Here is a 16,437-nt window from a genome sequence, read left to right as displayed (position 1 = left end):
AAGGGACACGGGTTCGAGCCCTGGTCTGGGAGGATCCCACATGCCGCGGAGCAGCTGGGCCCGTGAGCCACAACTACTGAGCTTGCGCGTCTGGAGCCTGTGCTCCGCAACAAGAGAGGCCGCGATAGCGAGAGGCCCGCGCACCGCGAAGAAGAGTGGCCCCTGGGGCTTCCCTGGTGGCGCAGTGGTTGAGAATCTGCCTGCCAATGCAGGGGACACGGGTTCGAGCCCTGGTCTGGGAAGATCCCACATGCCACGGAGCAGCTGGGCCCGTGAGCCACAACTACTGAGCCTGCGCGTCTGGAGCCTGTGCCCCGCAACGGGAGGGGCCGTGATAGTGAAAGGCCCGCGCACCGCGATGAAGAGCGGTCCCCGCACGGCGATGAAGAGTGGCCCCCGCTTGCCGCAACTAGAGAAAGCCCTCGCACAAACCGAAGACCCAACACAGCCAAAAATAAATAAATAAATAAATAAATAAAAAAGAAAAATAACAAGTGACAAGTGTTAGCAAAGATTTGGAAATATTAAAAAAAAAAAAAAAAGAGTGGCCCCTGCTTGCCGCAACTAGAGAAAGCCCTAGCACAGAAACGAAGACCCAACACAGCCATAAATAAATAAGTAAATAAATAAATTAAAAAAAAAAAAAAAAAAGGTACAAAGGTCTCCTCTGCTTGAAACCCTCGGATGGTTTACACCGATACTGAGAATAAACCTTGAATCCTAAACCCTGCCTTCAGGCCCCTGGGATCTTCTGGGCCCATCCCATCCCATCCTTACCCTCACTCCTCCACTCCAGCCACACCAGCCTCATTTCTGTCCCTCAAACAGTCCAAGCTGGGTCCTGCCACAGGGCCTTTGCCTGTGCCAGTCCCTCTGCCTGGAATGCCAGTGCCCAGACTGTCTGATCACTGGCTCCTCATCTTTCAGCTTCAGACTACCCTGCCTGACCCATCCTCTGTGTTCACCTCTGTGCCCAAGTTGGGGGCCGGCCCTGGAAGGAGGCTGCTGGCCCATCTCCCCAGCGGCCTCTCCCAGCCCTGGTCTCACCCCCCGCAATCCTGCGGCTGCAGGGAAGAGATGAGATGGTTCCACCAGCAAGCAGGCAGGACAGCGGGCACCTGGGCCCAAGACCTGGCATGAGGACGCTTTTCCCAGGGGTTGTATAACTTTTCTTCGCTGAAATCTGTGGATTACTGGCGCCATTTAATAATACGTTGTTCTAAAATTAAAATTGTAAACCCTCGCCCAGGGGACAGGCGCTTCCTCCCTGAGCTCTGGGAGAGGTGGGAAGGCAGGAAGGGGACACCTGGAGGGCCTGGGTGACAACTTTGGGGTTTTCTGCACTGGGCCCTGCGATGGGGGTTCCCCAGACAGCCAGAATGGGGGGTCCTGGGAACAGCCAGACCAGGCGCCCAGATCAGGGTGATTTGTGGGCCGGGGGTGCAGAGAGGATGAGGCGGGAATGGCTGGGAATCTAGCTCTCGCCTGCCCGCCCTGACGCTCACAGCCATTAATTCTGCACTGGAGGAATTCTCTAAAAAGCCTTTCCTCTGACTTTTTTTTTCTTATTCTAAAAATAAAATTTAAAAAAATTTTTAAAGGAGAAGTAACCCGTTGGCTGCTTTGCATGATCTGTGCTCTGAGGGGGAAGCTGGCTCCCCAGCCACCAGGGGAAATCACAAGGCTACAACTGACTCGAAAACGGAAGCCAGACACACGTCCACCGGGCAGGCGGGAAAGGCCTCCGCTGTTGGGGGATGTGGCCCAGGAAAGGGGGAAAGTGGGCTCGGGGGAACTGGCGGCCGTCCCGGGTGTGCCCTCAGCCGAACCCGGTCTCCAGGGGAAGTCAGCTCCAAGGCCCAAAATACTGCTTGCCCTGACCGTGTGACACGGCCTGAAATCCCTCCATCAGCACCAGCCCGCCTTCCAGTCTCACTCGGCGTTGGTCTTTCAAAACACAAATTCCTCTGAGATCAGGGGGAGGGCTGGACTCTCACAGTGGCCTCCTCCAACCCACAAGGGCCACCTTCCCAAGCACAAGACTGGAGAGCCCCTCCCTGGCTTTTGGCCATCCTCAGGGTAAAGCCTGGCATTCAAGGTCTCTGTGATCTGGCTCCTGCCGGCTGCTCAGGACTGGAGTCTCACTTCTTCCTCTGCCCCGCCCTCAGCTCCGACCACATCAATCTCCGCAGTTTCTCAAATGTGGCCACACTTTCCTCCTGGGGCGCCTGAACCTTCATGATGTTCTTCCCTCAGTAGCCAATGTCCTTCTCATACCTCTGAGCCCTCTATTTCCCCTCCTCTTGACCCACGCTGTTCCCTTTGCCAGGCATGCCCAGGCAGCAAGTTTTCAGCCAGCTTGCAAGATGCAATTGCAAAAAAACCTCTCCAGCCCTCTGTGACAGCACTGTGCTGGTCACCACCTTCATTTCTCATGGTAGAATGGTAGCATATGCATGAGCTTCTCCAGGGTGGAGACTGTGCTCTGGGGTGAGTGTTTACTAAAGAAAGGAAACTAATTTTGACTAAAGTGTGAATGACTGTATTCAGCTTCTTCCTTTCCAAGCAGAAATAATGAGAGGGACTTCCCTGGTGGTGCAGTGGTTAAGAATCTGCCTGCCAATGCAGGGGACACGGGTTCGAGCCCTAGTCCAGGAAGATCCCACATGCCGTGGAGCAACTAAGCCCGTGCACCACAACTACTGAGCCCGCACGCCACAACTACTGAAGCCCACGTGCCTAGAGCCTGTGCTCCGCAGCGAGAAGCCACCGCAATGAGAAGCCCGCGAACCACAATGAAGAGTGGCCCCCGCTGGCCACAACTAGAGAAAGCCCATGTGCAGCAACGAAGACCCAATGCAGCCCAAAATAAATAAATAAATAAATTTATATACATAAAAAAGAAAAAACAATGAGAGCAACACTGCCATGCTGGGCGCTGGAGAACGGAAGGAAAAGTATGGGTCAATTGTATGTCAACTGTGCGTGTGACAACACGGGAGAGCCAGGTGTTCAGTGCCAGGCAGCACCTGGCTGCTACTTTTGGTTCCTCTAAGAACCTCAGTTGATCCTTCTCTAAAATGGGATGAGCAACGGGTGGCTGCTGGTCTCAGCTCTTTTCTAGGAGCAGGACACCTCCTCTCTCTCCGCTGGCTGCCTCCGGGGGCCAAAGCTCAGCTCTGCCCACTCTCCTACTAGAACCCTGACATACTGATTTCACTACCAACTGTAATTGTGTTGACTTTCTCTCCCCAGGAAGCCAGTTGGAGCAAGAGCTTCCAGAGCCTGGCTTCTCAGCCTCCCGCCTCCTGCCTGCAGACCCCACCAGACCTCAGCCCCACCGCAGGTGGCACTCCGAGCAGGATGAGGCGTCAGTGGCAGACTACAAGACCCAGCGGTTCCGCCCCAGGTGTAGACTACACCGGCTGTCGGGGTTTTGTGCTTGGGAAGTGAGGGCACTTTCCTGCCTCAAGTTTTTGGTTGTTACCGAACCCCGATCCCGGGAAAGTGAGGTTTCACTGCCGAGGAGCTGAAAGCACACCAATCACTTTGGGGTATTAAGCAGCAGACTGCAGGACGGCCTGCCGCTCACCACACGGGCTGGGGGCTGCACTGAGCCCCCTCCCACGCACCCTTCCACAGCAGCCAAAAAGAGCTCTTACAACCGCAAAGCACTAAATGCGACGTGGGATCCCGGAAAAGAAAAAGGACATTCGTGGAGGAAACTCTGGAGTTTAGTTGAGTGTAAGATACCAATGTTGGTTTCTTAGTTTTGACAAATATATGTCGCATCTGTCATAACGTGTGATCTTAGCAGTGGGGAAAACTGAGGGAAGGGTATGCGGGAACTATCTGTGCTACCTTTGTAACTTTCTTGTAAATCTAAAGTTATTCCAAACTAAAAAGTTGTTTTAAAAAAAAAAAAGAAAAAATGCAAAGTGGCTTGTGTCCCTCCCACAGCTCAACAGCCTTCAATAGATCCCCAGTGCCCTCAGCATAAACCCAAAATTTGCTCCTGGGCCCTCAAGGCCCTGCTCGACCTGGCATGCCCCTCTGTGGCTTCCCCCAACCCCTGTCCTGGCCAGCTCCTTCTCCCTCAGCGTGGACAGGAGAGGAGGGGCCAGGACTGGAGAACGGGGAGCCAGCAGGGCAGTAATGGGGGTCTGACAGGCACAGCATCAAAAGCCAGGCCTAGAAACAGGGCACTAAACTCTGCTTCCTGCAGAGCCTGGGTGAGTAAGCCCTCCCCCCACCTTCTCCCAAAGCTCTGAGGTTAAAGGGGGAAGTGTTCTCCAGGTCTCCAAGGGCACAGGTCAGGCCCAGACTTGAAACCACACCTGCGACTCCCAAACCCAAACTCCACCCAACCACTTCAGCCTGTGCGTGCTCTCGAAACACGGCGGCTACTGGGCTACGGCTCCACTGAGCTGACCTCTCCACTGAGGGTAAACCGAGGCATGAAAAGAGCCCTGGGCCTACCGCATGCCGGTCCTGGGAGGGGGCAGGACAGACTCAACTCTGGGGGGCCTCTGGCAATGGCCCTCACACCAAGGAGGAAGCTGCCTGTTGCCAAGAAAGGAAATACCAGCACCTCCCAGTTGGTGATCAAGATGTTCACTTCCTGAAGGGGTGGAGGTGGGGGGCAGTGGGGGAGAGAATGGCCAGCCAGGCCAGAGAACAAGTCAGCAGGCCTGGCTCTGAGTGGGAGGGGAAAAGCAGTGCTTTGGGGAAACTGAGGCACAGAGAGGGGCAGAGGCTTCCTCAGGACACACAGTGCAGTAATTCTCTTCCTGGTCCCAGGCTGCCTGAATCAGGCAGGAAAAACCAACAAATGGCAATGGGCAGAACAGCTTGCGTGCACCCTTCCACAGCTTCAGAGGGGCCTGCCTTGGCTTCCCTGACCCTCTCTCTGGAGGAGGTGGATCGCCCAGCCCAAGCACTGAGGCCGTCCAGGCCAGCTGGGCACCACCTGGAAGGGCCGTGTGGACCAGCCAGCCAGGCCGCCCTGAGCACGATGTGTCCACCCACCCACAACTGGCACTCCCGACCCTGCCGCCAAACAGAACACAGCCTGGAGGGACAGCCCCAGGCTGAGGTCAGAGGCCGGGCTAGACTGAAGACCTGCTGCATGCAGGCGTGGAGCACACACTCTCGTTGGGTTCCCATTTAACAGACAGAGAAACCGAGTCTCCTGATGTGCCAAGTCTTATAGCTCTTAACTCACTGTGGGCTGCCCCATCCTCACTGAGCCTCAGTATTCTCACCTATAAAATGGGGGCAATAACTGCACCCACTACAGAGGCTCAGCTCACGGCAGCCCTCAGTACTGAGCACCACAGGTGCTCAATGCACATTCCCAATGATCTCTGCAGGCCATTGGGCAGAGGCTCGGGGACGCCCGAGGACAGGAGGGCCCCTGGGACCAGCCGCTCCACCACTCCCCGAACTCAAGCATCTGAGGCTGCATCAGCAGCGCTGCCTTCGCCCAGGCTGGGGCGGCTCTGCTCGGGGCCTGCCTGGGAACTGCTGCCGCAGCCGCTGACTCAAGCAGCCCTTGTTTTGTTAGCTGGACACGGCCCCCCAGACACTCAGCTCCCCCTTCTCGAAGCTGTTTCTCATTCCGGCCCAGCCTGGCCCCGTTTCCAGCCCTCCCCCCGGGTCCCAGAGGAGCACAGTGTGGGATGGGCAGCCAGGACTCTTCCCTGGCCGGGCGGCGCGGGTTGGGGGGGGGGGGTCATTCCTTCCCGCCAGCTCCAGCGGGGGAGGGGCGGCAGGCGGAACGCAGCAGCTCCAGCCCCTCCTCACCCTGGAACAGTTTCGGTCCCAGCTTCTTCCCCTGAAGGGACGCAGGCTGGGAGAAGCTGAGAGTGCAGCTGGTTCTCCTGCGGACCCCAGGCCTTCCTCCTCCTGGGGCTGAGGGGCCCTGGAGACTGAATTCACACCCTCCTCCCGATCCCCTGGGGGTGCTGGCCTCGGTCCCAGAGTCATCTGACAACGGCTTGTGACCGACCGCAGCTGAGGGGCTCCCAGCAAACATCTCTGGGCCGGGTCCCATGTGCTGGAGACATGGAGGTGACATGGGGCCCTCTCTCTAGCTATCAATGTCCCAGTTCAGAGACCACCCCCACGTGGGGAAGGGACAGCTTTATAATAGTAGCAACACAGTGGAATCAGTAACACAACAATAATAAGCAGCAATGGTTTACTTTGTGCAGAGACCTCTGCCTGTATAACCTCACTGAACCCTCACCAGATCCTCATAAGTTGCTGCTACTTTATGGTAAAGGAAACTAAGCCACAGAGAGGTAAAGTGACTTGCCCAGGGTCACACAGCCAGAATAGCCAGAGGTGAGCCTCAAACCTAGGCTGGCTGGCTCCAGTACCCTCGTCCTAATCCACAGTCTCTCCGCCCCCTGGTCTGTCGGGTGCAGCCAACAACTACTGGGAGTTTGGCCATGTGGAGCTGGAAAGGCCCTGGGTTGCAAGCTGGGGATACTGGGGCCCATCAAGGAGCTAGCCACTTCCAGAGGGTTCAATCACCTCCAACACAGACGGTAGACGAGCTCTGAGAGGGGGATGGGGGGGTGGAGGTGACCGCCGATCGCTGTTTAGCTCCTTTCCTGGGCCTGGACTCCACTTCAAGCCCTCTGCCCACGGCCGCCCCCCCCATTATTTACTGATCAGAACAGAAAGCGCACCGTGATTAACGCCCCACTGGGGCCTCGCTGGGCCTCGTAATGGAGCTGTGAGCTTCCTCCCTCCTCCAGCGCGTGATTTATCGTGTTCCAGGGTGAAGGATGGTGGACTGGGTGGGGCGAGCCTCACTGGCCCGGCCGATCTCGGTGGCATCGGCATCGAGATCAGCGGCAGCGGGAGAGTGGGCGGGGCAGCGGGGCCCTTCCAGGCAGCCTGCTGGGTTCGGCCCTGGCTCAACACAGGCTTTGGAAAGAAGGAAAACAGGCGAGCTCTGGGGGGAGCCGGGATCCAAATCCACGTGGCTGGCGCCAGGAGACTTTCCGGGCCTGTCCCCACTTGGGGACCAGCTGGTTTCCATGGCAATCCCCACACCGTTGGCAGAGCTGGAGGGCCCCTTGGGAGTCACCTGGTCCAGCCCCAGTGGGGCCTCCAGGAGAGAGCGTCCTGCTCCCGCCAGCACCTGGCAGGACGAATGTGGGCCAGCAGCCACGGGGTCTCCTCTAGAACTAGATCAACTGTGTCTCACTCTTCCCCCAGGCCTTTACTGGTTCCCTGCAGCCCACAGGACAGTGTCCAAATCCTCGGCCTGCACCCCAGACCTCACATGCTCTCAGCTTCATCTCTGCCTGCTACCCAAACCATGTTCTACCACGTCTCTGAGCCTTCGCCTCTGCCTGGAAGGCCTCCCCAAGCCCCATCTGTCAAAGTCCTGCTCCAACACCCCCCTCCTCCAGGAAGCCTTCCCTGAGTCCCTCAGACTCAGCTCTGCTTTGGCGTATCTTCTGTCCTGAACTCCTCCCCGATTGTCTTGGGGCTCCTGGAGGATAGGGGCAGGGTCCGATTCATGCCTTTTAACGGGCTGCCATGTAACAGAGCTGAGCCCCTCCCTGCCACACTCCAGGGAACCCTCCACCAGGAGCACAGACAGGCAGGAGATGGTGCCCAGGAGGTCTGGGCTCTGGTGGGCAAAGGTGGAGACAGCTGCAGTTGTGGGGAACAGGAGCCCTGCACCCGGGGAACCTGGCCCCAGCCTGGAACCACACTGGGCACGGGGCTCGGTAGCTCTGCTGGCCTCACTGGGAAGTTCTCATTACACCCCACTGCAGCCCCAGCAGGGGAAGAACATCCCTGGGTCTCAATTTCTTCAACTTTAAAACGGACCCATTCACCCCATCACTGTGACCTTGAGGGCCTCTTTGGCTCACATCCCTTAGGTCAGCGTTTTCAGAGGAACCAGGGAGTAAAGGTGATGAGCACAGGCTCTGACACCAGACACCTGTTCCACCTTTTACCCGCCGTGTGACCTCAGGCAAGTCACTTATCTTCTGTGGGCCTCTGTTTCCCCTTCCTGTAGACTTAGCATAACACTCACCCCATTCCATTGCTGGCAGGATTAAGAGATACGCATTATATGTCAAGTGCTTTTGCAAACTGCCTGACACAGAATAAGTTTCCAAGACACAACAATAATAATAATAATGATGCCAATGCAAGCAGTTCTGGTGACAGAGTGAGGGCTTTCTTGCCACCCCACAGCCCAACTCAGACTGGGAAACTGAGGCCCAGAAATGGGAAGGGATCCCTCAGGCCCATGGGCTCAGGCCCTCATGCTCCTCTTCCATACACACTGTGTCTGTTCTCCACCCTCCAGAAACTAGAACCCGGAAGCCGGCCTGTTTCCTTAATCTCCATGAAAACTGGCAGCCGCGGCAGTGAGTAAATGAGACTCCTGTAGAGGGTGTTTCTGCAGGGGCTGAGCCAACTCACACACGGCCTCCGCTGAACTCCAGGGGTCCCTGTTCTTGTCTATGCTGAGACCACTTTACAGATGGGGAAGTGGAGGCCCAGAGAAGGTAAGTGACTTGCTGGAGGCCCCAGGGAGGAGGTGTAGAGCCAGGATTTGAATCCAGGGAGTTGGTGCCAGGGTCCAGCACTGACCCGTCCACCACTCTGGGCGTGTGTGGGTGTGGCAGGCTTGACGGTGGGCATGGCCAGGGCCATGACGGCTCCTCCACCCTCCTAGCAAACGCTGGACAGTGAGGGGCTGCCCTGGAGGGGAGGCAGCGGCCTGCCCAGCCCCAGTACACAGCATGGTCCAGGGCTGGGGTCAGGGTTGAAAGGGATTTGTCAAGTCATTCAAACTGACCACATCTCTCATTCACGCACCCAAAGGGCCAGGGGGTCACAATCACATTTTCAGAGATGAATGTCACTAAGTGACTCCCTGCCTCCCTGACTTCCTCAGGAGGCCCCCTCAGCCCCAGCCCCCACTTGTGGCAGGGCCTCTGCAGATACCCTAGCCAGCCTCAGCCGGCTCAGGAACTGAGTCACTGCAGCGGCAGCTCCCGGCTTCCATCCCGGCTTCCATCCGGGGCCTGCTGGGAGGTGCTGCCCCAGAAGGGGTTTTCTACAAAGGGCTCCACCCAAATCTCTGCGGGATTGGGGGGTAACTGCAAAACCCCCAGCTGAGAGCCCACAGCTGACACCAGCGGTCACCCACGGCAGACTCCAGAGCCAGACAGCCAGTCTGCAGGTCCCTACGCCACTAGCCAGCTGCGTGGGACCCTGGGCCTCAGTTTCCCCATCTGTAAAACTGGGGATAACAGCACTTCCTGCCTCACGGGGTGGGGGTGGGGTGCTGCGAGAGCAAACACACTGGCGAAGGTGAAGGGCCCGATGCAGCGTCCCTGCTCAGAACTGGGAGGGTGGCCGTCGTCATTTTTCAGCCCCAGAGAGCTGAGAGGGCACCCAGCATCTGCACACCCCTCAGGCCTACCAGATGCGCAGCGTCTCACCATTAACAGAAGCGGCGCCCGGCGGCTCTCTCCTCAGCCTGTGCCTCCCGCTGCTGAGCTCGGGCTGGGAGGCACCCGACACACCTGCGCCTCACCCCTCTGTCTCGCCCACCCCTGCTCACTTCAGGGCCTGCTTTGGTCCCATCTCCTCCCTCCTCTGAGCGCTCCCTGCCCCACCGGCTGTTCCACACACTGAGGACACTTTTCTCAGATGTATTTCTCTTCTCCTGGTACTCCTACCTCCACCTGCCATTTCCTGGGCACTTCGTGGGAGACTTCAGTTCAGAAGGAGACACTGTCCCATTTTACAGTGAGAAAGCATGAGGCCCAGAGAAGGTAAGTGACTCACCCTGGGTCACACAGCTTACGGGCAGGAGAACAGGACTCACCATCAGCTCTACACTCACGTACCTGGCAGTCGAGACTGATGACACTCCCAGGGCAGGGAGGTATGTTAACCGTCTCCTGGCCCAAGATGTGTCTGTCTCTCTAGGCTAGAAGGTCATCCCAGCCAACCCCGCCAGAGCCCCCTCTCCTAAGTGCCCCCAAGTGTCTCTGCTTTTACCCTCGGCCGCAGGGAGCTCATTCCCAGCCCCCAGGCCAACTCCAAATGGAAAGCCCATCTTGGAAGCTTATCTCCCTCCACCTCCACCCAGCATTTCAGCCCCTAAATTGGTTCAGAAAATGCCTTCTTGACGACGGGCACCCACCCACTGCATGCCAGTTTAAAACCGCCTGAGGATTTTTTTTTCCACCTTTACTATAAAAAGACACCTTGAAAATGCAACATTGACATTTCCCTGTCGGTTTTCTTTTTTATTTTAAAATACAAATATTATGGCCATTCATTGGTTAAAGGAAAGATTCAGGGAAAGGAGTCGGACTCAGTCTGCCCTCGCCTTGCTGGGTGGCCCTGTGCCTCAGTTTCCCCACCGAGAGCACAGGCAACTTCCCAACTCACTTTCACCACATACGTGAATTGAGAAAAGGGATCCAAGCTACCTGCGACGGAGGCTAATTTTCTCACTTTCTCTCTCAGAATAGTCCAAAGGCCCCAAATATGCCCAAAGCAATCAGGGACAAAGTTGGGGCCCAAGGCTGGGAGGACAAGGTTCCCTGCCTCTTCACTGCCTTAAAGGTGGTGAGCGGGGGGCAAAGCCTCCCAGGCGAGGAGATGGAACGTCCGAGACCACCCCAACCGTGGCTCTGGAGCTTCAGGCCTGAGGCCCCAAGGGCAACAGCACGAGGCTGGGTGCCCAGAGGCCCGGCTGAGCCACCCTGCTTGGGGGGCAGACATCCCTGGAGAAAAGATGGAAGGGCAGGGTCCTGTCCCCCGTTGTCCAGCCCCACTGAGACCACTTGGTGCTGGAGCAGTCAGGCCCGACGGGGCTGGGAGGAAGAGGGACTCCAGGCCCCTGGTACTCACCCCCGCCCCCCTACCAAACCCACCGTCTCCCCCAGAGGCACCCCTGTCACATCCCCGACTTCCATCCCAATGCCGGGCTGGACTGGGCAACTCCCTTCTCCTCCATCCTGTCCGTCCCCACCTCTGGGGCTACATCCAGGCACCTGAATCCGTCCTGAACCCCCCCTTCTTCTCTCTGTGCCCTCAGACCAGGCCTGTCACATCCCCCTAGAACAACACCTGGCCGGCCACCCCTACCTCTGCGCCCAGTGCCCACCACACAGTAGGTGCTCAAGAAATATTTGCAAATGAAGGAGTGAATCACTTGCCTGGAAGATGGCACCAGCCTCCTTCCTACTCTCCCGGCTTCTCCTCTCTCCTTCTCACCAACCACCTAACAACTTTCTAAACTAGCTCCGTTAAAAACCATCACAGTAACTGCAAACACGTGTGCCAGGCACTCTGCTAAGTGCTTCACCTGTAGCATCTCATTTAATCCCCACAGCGGTCCTGCGAGGTCGGTATTTTTATTATCGTTCCTGTTCTACAGAGGAGGAAACTGAGGTGCTCGTTCAGACCAGATGCTCTGGCTAAAACCCTTCCTGGTTCCCCACGTCCCCAGGACACAGTCACGCCTATCCGCACCCACATGGCAGGCCTGCCCGCCTTTCCCAGCCCTGCTCATACTTCCTGTTTCCCCTCCCCGGCCACAATGACCACCTCTCACTGCTCCAGTCCGTCTTGCTGTTTCCTACCTCCAGGCCTCTGACAGGCTGTTCCTTCTGCCTGGACCCCTTCCTCTTCTCCTGCCAGCTTCATGTGACTAACTCCTGCTCACCCACCCACCTGCGCTCTGACACCACTCCCCCCAGAGGCCTTGATGCCCCTCTCCGGGCTCCGTCTGCCCGGATGGGATCACGGCACCCAGCCCTCTGGGCTGGAAGGGCCTGGCCACACGTCTGCCGGCACGGTCCACGAGAGAAGACAGTATGGGAATCACCATTGGTCCCCAGCACACAGCAACACAGTAGCGACTTAGGAAATGTTTACTGAGGCTGCCATCGGGCGCTAGAGATGGTCTTCACTGTTGCAGAACAAGCCAAAATAGGCCCCTGGTTGCTGTCGAGGACCAAGCCCAGGCCTGTGCTAATCACGCCCCCCCGGGGTGATAATAACAAGAACAGCAGACATCTACTAGGTGCTTACTAGGTGCTTGCTACGTGCCGGGTTCAAAGTGCTTTACGTTAATTAATTCATTTGGTCCTCAGGGATCCTTGGAGGTTTACTGTCCCCACTTTACAGATGAGGAAACGGAGGCTCAGAAAGGTTAAGTCACTTGTCAAGGTCACACAGCTGGGAAGTGACAGAGTAGAATTTAACCCCGGGTGCGAGGTCCAAGTTCTTAGACTGTAACTGGGGAGCTGGCAACAGCCAGGAGCACTCTCCCATCCCCACCTGAGGCTACAGGCCCAGACCCTGGGGCCTGTGCCCACAGCTGGGCATGGGGAAGGGGAGAGGGGTGTGGAGGACACAGGGAGAGTGGCCAAGGAGGGCCAGGAATCCACCCCACCTTGGGGTGGGGAGGAGGCCCTTGAGCACTCTGTCCCTGGGGCTGTGTCCCTGGAGAGGCCCTGCCCCCGAAGAAAAGGGAAGCCCCAGCTCCCTTCAGCAGTGAGTCACTGCACCAGGCCAGCCTGGGGACGGGGGACCGTGGGAACCAGGACGGTTCCTGCCAGAGGGGGAGGGGGAGAGGGAGACTGTGGCAGCCTGAGGAATCCCACGGATTGCCTCACACTGAGGGCCTAGATGGACACACAAGCCTGGAAAGGCCCGAAGAAGGCCCTTCCGACAGGGTCTTCCCTCCGTAGAGCAGCGACTGACTCCCCATTCACCTCCTCAGGCTCTGAGACCCCCGGACACAAAGCTTGTGCCCTCCAACACAACCCACTGGGGCATGTGGCTCTGGGGAGGGGAAGAGTGCATGTCCCAACCGCAGCGCTGGGTGGCCACCCTGACCAAGCTGGCCCCTGCTGGTAGCAGACCCGCTCCCGGGCCAGTCTGCCCTGCTCACCCACCATGACCTTTACTTTCAGGGCAGCCGGCCAGCCGGGTGGTAGGCAGTGTGGGGACCAGCTGCAGGCGAAGGAATCTGCGTTTTCTCAAAGCCCCAGTGTTGGGCACACCCACAGGGGAATAATTAATCTCACGAGCTTCTTGCCAGGGCCTGAGGATCACAGAGGAGGGATGGGGCAGAGCCACAGGGAGCCTGACCCCAAGGAGAGCTCCGTAATCACCAGGAGAAGGCTAAGTTCTGCATTTTGAGAAGCTGAGGCTTCCTAAGGGAGTGGCCAAGTCTCCCCTGACTCATCTCGGGATGGACAGTGCAGAAAAGGCACAGGGGTCCACCTCCCAGGGCGCTCTAAAGAAGTGACCCCTTGCTGATGCGCTCCCTTGAGTGGAACCACACACAGAACCCTCCTGCACCCCTGTGTCACGTCCACCCAAGACCAACACACACATCGATCTCCCCCAACCTGGCCTCCTCGCTCCTGCCCTGCCCAGCCCAGACACCTGGGAATGGGCCCCATTCCCCCACCCCAGCTGCTGTGGCCCTATACCTGGCCCTCCTCGTTCCCTCCAGACCCCCACGGCCCACTCAAGCGCTACATGCAGTCCTGCTCACCTCCCTCCACTCTCCTGGAGCCGGCACCTCCCCACCCCAGTCGCCGGGACTCCTCCAACACACACACTCTGAGTTCCACATCTGTAAGGCGGCAAAGGCTCTGCAGCACTACGAGCACAGATGCTGAGACCAGACAGCCTGGATTCAAATCCTGCCTCTGCTAGTTCTGTGTGACCTTGAGCAAGTTACTGAATCTCTCTGTGCCTCAGTTTCTTCATCTGTAAAATGGGGATGAGAACAGAGCCTAGCTGAGAGGACTGCTATGAAAACCTAGAGTTATGCCATGTGAGGCGCTTAGTAGGCATTCCACAAGTGTTACTGCCTTCCTCATAGCCCCCAGGCCTGGTGCATGCTACATGCTCAGTAAATGTGTGTTGGATGAGTGAATAAAAAGTTGGCCTCAGGAACACACCCATTTGCCAACCAGCGGCCTCCCCAGAGTGCCTACTGGTTTCCAAACACCTGCGTCCCCTGCCGCACACATCCCACTGCGCACCCAGGCCTGCCCTGTTGCACCAGTGTGTCCCTGCCACACGCACCTGCCTGCCCTCACACCTGTGTGACCCAGCTCAGTGACACATAAGTCTGGTGCATACACCTTGCTTCCCCTCACCCCCCATCTGCAGGGCCCTGATGCACGCCTGCATGCCTCCCTGCACACCTGCCACACTCGTGCACACACCTGCCAACTCCCAAAGGCAGCCCTCACGGGCTCACGCAGTCGGCCCAGAACATACCTTGGGTCAGACGCTGCACTCACTTGCTGTGCACACAGCCCACTGCTGCGACCCTCACTTGCACAGCCGGGATGTGTATGCACCTTCGGCTCTCTTCAGCGCACACCTGGGTACCCATCCACAACCCGACCGCCCCGCACACCTACATATGTGCACCTGTAACCCAGCACTCATTTGAGTGCCCAACGCGCACACCTAGGCCATATTCACGGCAGTGCCCCCCCACCTCTGCTGACACCTGTATTCTCGCGACTACATCTGGGTCCCCGCAAATGCACCTGTGGCTCAGAGTATACACTTGAGTCTCCATACACGCACATCTAGGTAACGGCACACTCACACGTGTGACCCGCTCAGCGCACAACCTGCCCAGTTACCCGCACGCTCTCTCTCCAGCCCCCTGGGCTGGTCCCCAGCGCCCCCGCTGCCTGGGCATACCTGGATGTTGCGTTTCCGCTCGCAGGCCGGCCCGGTGCCCTGCACCACGCTGTCGAGCACGGCCACCACGTCGGGTGCGGGCTCCACGAAGCAGGCGGTGCGCGCCGCGCGGATCGCGGCTTGCACGTCGGCGAAGCGGAAGGCACAGAGCGCGGCCGGAGCCGTGCGGGCCGCCGGGGCCCCCTGCGGCCGCTCGAAGACGGCAAAGAGCAGCTCGCGCGCGGGGAAGACGGATACCAGGCGGCTGTAGAGGTCGCCGCGGCCCGCGCCGCCCGCGCACTGCAAGCCCAGCTGGATGTAGGACTCAGTGAGCTTCTTGGCGTCGCCGCCGGCGCCGCGGGGCAGGCAGATGCGCGCCAGCAGGCTCCGCGCCTGGCTCTCCTTGTCGCCCGCGCGTGCCTCGCTGTTGAGCGCCAGGTACGCATAGGTCTGGGCGCCCGGCTGCGGGTCGGGAGGGTGCAGGAAGGCGCGAACGAAGCCCAGCTTGTGCTGCTCCTTGGCGCCCTGCTTGATCTTGAGAATGTTGTCGTCGGAGGGGTTGAGGTCGAAGGTGAAGAGCTTGGCCAGGTCGCCGCGCGCATCCAGGGAGCGGATGGCGATCTCGGGCGTGTTCTCGAAGCGGTGGTCCTCCAGGCTGCGGTTGCGCGGGAAGAAGGCGCTGCCGTAGCCCGTGTACGTGGCGCCCACGAGCAGGCGGCTGCCCCCGGTGCCGGCGGCCGGCGGCAGGACCAGTCCCACGGTGGACGCGTTCGGGTGGTTGGCCGCCACGTTCAGCATGCTGGGGAACACCGTGACGGGCTCGGCGGGCGGCGCGGCGGGCGGGAAGTGCACGGCCACCGCCGAGATGTTGCCCCGCCGCCGCAGCTGGCAGAAGCCCTGGTAGATGGAACCGCACACGACCACCAGGCCCTGCCCGGGGTCCAGTTGCAGGATCTTGTTGTAGTTGTCGGTGAGGCGCCGCGGGTGCTCGCACGAGGCCTGCGGCAGCTGCGGGGCGTGACACAGCGGGCTGTCGGCCACCGGGCCCACGGCCGCCTCGGCCTCCAGGCTCAGGTTAGCGCCCGACAGCTGGTAGAGGCGGTTGACGGCCGCCAGGTACACCGTCCCCGCCGCGCCGTCCAGGGCAAAGTTGTTGGTGGGCGTGGGCGAGGGGAACCGGCGCTGGATCTCCAGGGCGCCTATCCGCGCCGCCCCCAGGAGCAGCAGCAGCAACAGTGGAGGGCACGGCGGGGCCCAGAATGGCGGGCGCGGCGGCAGGGGGCTGGCCGCGGCGGCCCGGGCGCTAAGGGGTGCGCCGCCCGCGCCGCGACGAGCCATCCGGGCGTGCGCGGGCTGCGCGGCACGGCGAGTGCATGGGGCGCGGCGCGGCCGGGAGCCGGGAGCCCGGAGGCGGCAGGAGGCGGGGGGCGGGCCCGGGCCGCGAGGCGCTTCCTGCCCGCGCCAGCCGCCCCCGGCCCCGGCGCCCCGGCCCGGCTCAGCGGCTCCGCGCAACCCAGGGGCGGGGCGGGGGCGGCTCCGCTGCGGACACGCCCTCGCGCCCCGCCCCCCGCCGCGCCCTGCCCGCCTCCGGGGCCCCCGCCCGCCCGGGGCCCACCTCCCCATGCGCCCCGGGCCCCCGCCCCCGCTGCCCGCCGGCCCCGCCCTCCGGCCGCCGGGCCCTCGCTCAGCTGTTGTCGGGTCTGG

The 16,437-nt window shown here is 59.7% G+C and overlaps 1 protein-coding gene and 1 long non-coding RNA gene across 2 annotated transcripts in view; one reads left to right on the top strand and one right to left on the bottom strand.

The window, feature by feature from the left end:
• PLXND1 (plexin D1) overlaps positions 1–16,230 on the bottom strand; it is a 53,026-nt gene extending 36,796 nt beyond the window's left edge. Inside the window, exon 1 of the mRNA XM_082345696.1 lies at positions 14,755–16,230. Coding sequence (XP_082201822.1) covers positions 14,755–16,071 — 1,317 coding nt within the window. The 5' untranslated portion in view covers positions 16,072–16,230. The remainder of the gene's footprint in view (positions 1–14,754) is intronic.
• Positions 8–16,437, top strand: part of LOC309607322 — a 169,515-nt gene continuing 153,085 nt past the window's right edge. Inside the window, exon 1 of the long non-coding RNA XR_014232369.1 lies at positions 8–368. This is a non-coding gene — a long non-coding RNA (uncharacterized lncRNA). The remainder of the gene's footprint in view (positions 369–16,437) is intronic.

Source organism: Balaenoptera borealis (genome assembly GCF_965194805.1).
Source record: "Balaenoptera borealis genome assembly, chromosome: 12".
NCBI lineage: Eukaryota > Metazoa > Chordata > Mammalia > Artiodactyla > Balaenopteridae > Balaenoptera > Balaenoptera borealis.
Note: the sequence above shows the minus strand (reverse complement) of the source record. Positions and strands in the feature narration are given on the sequence as shown.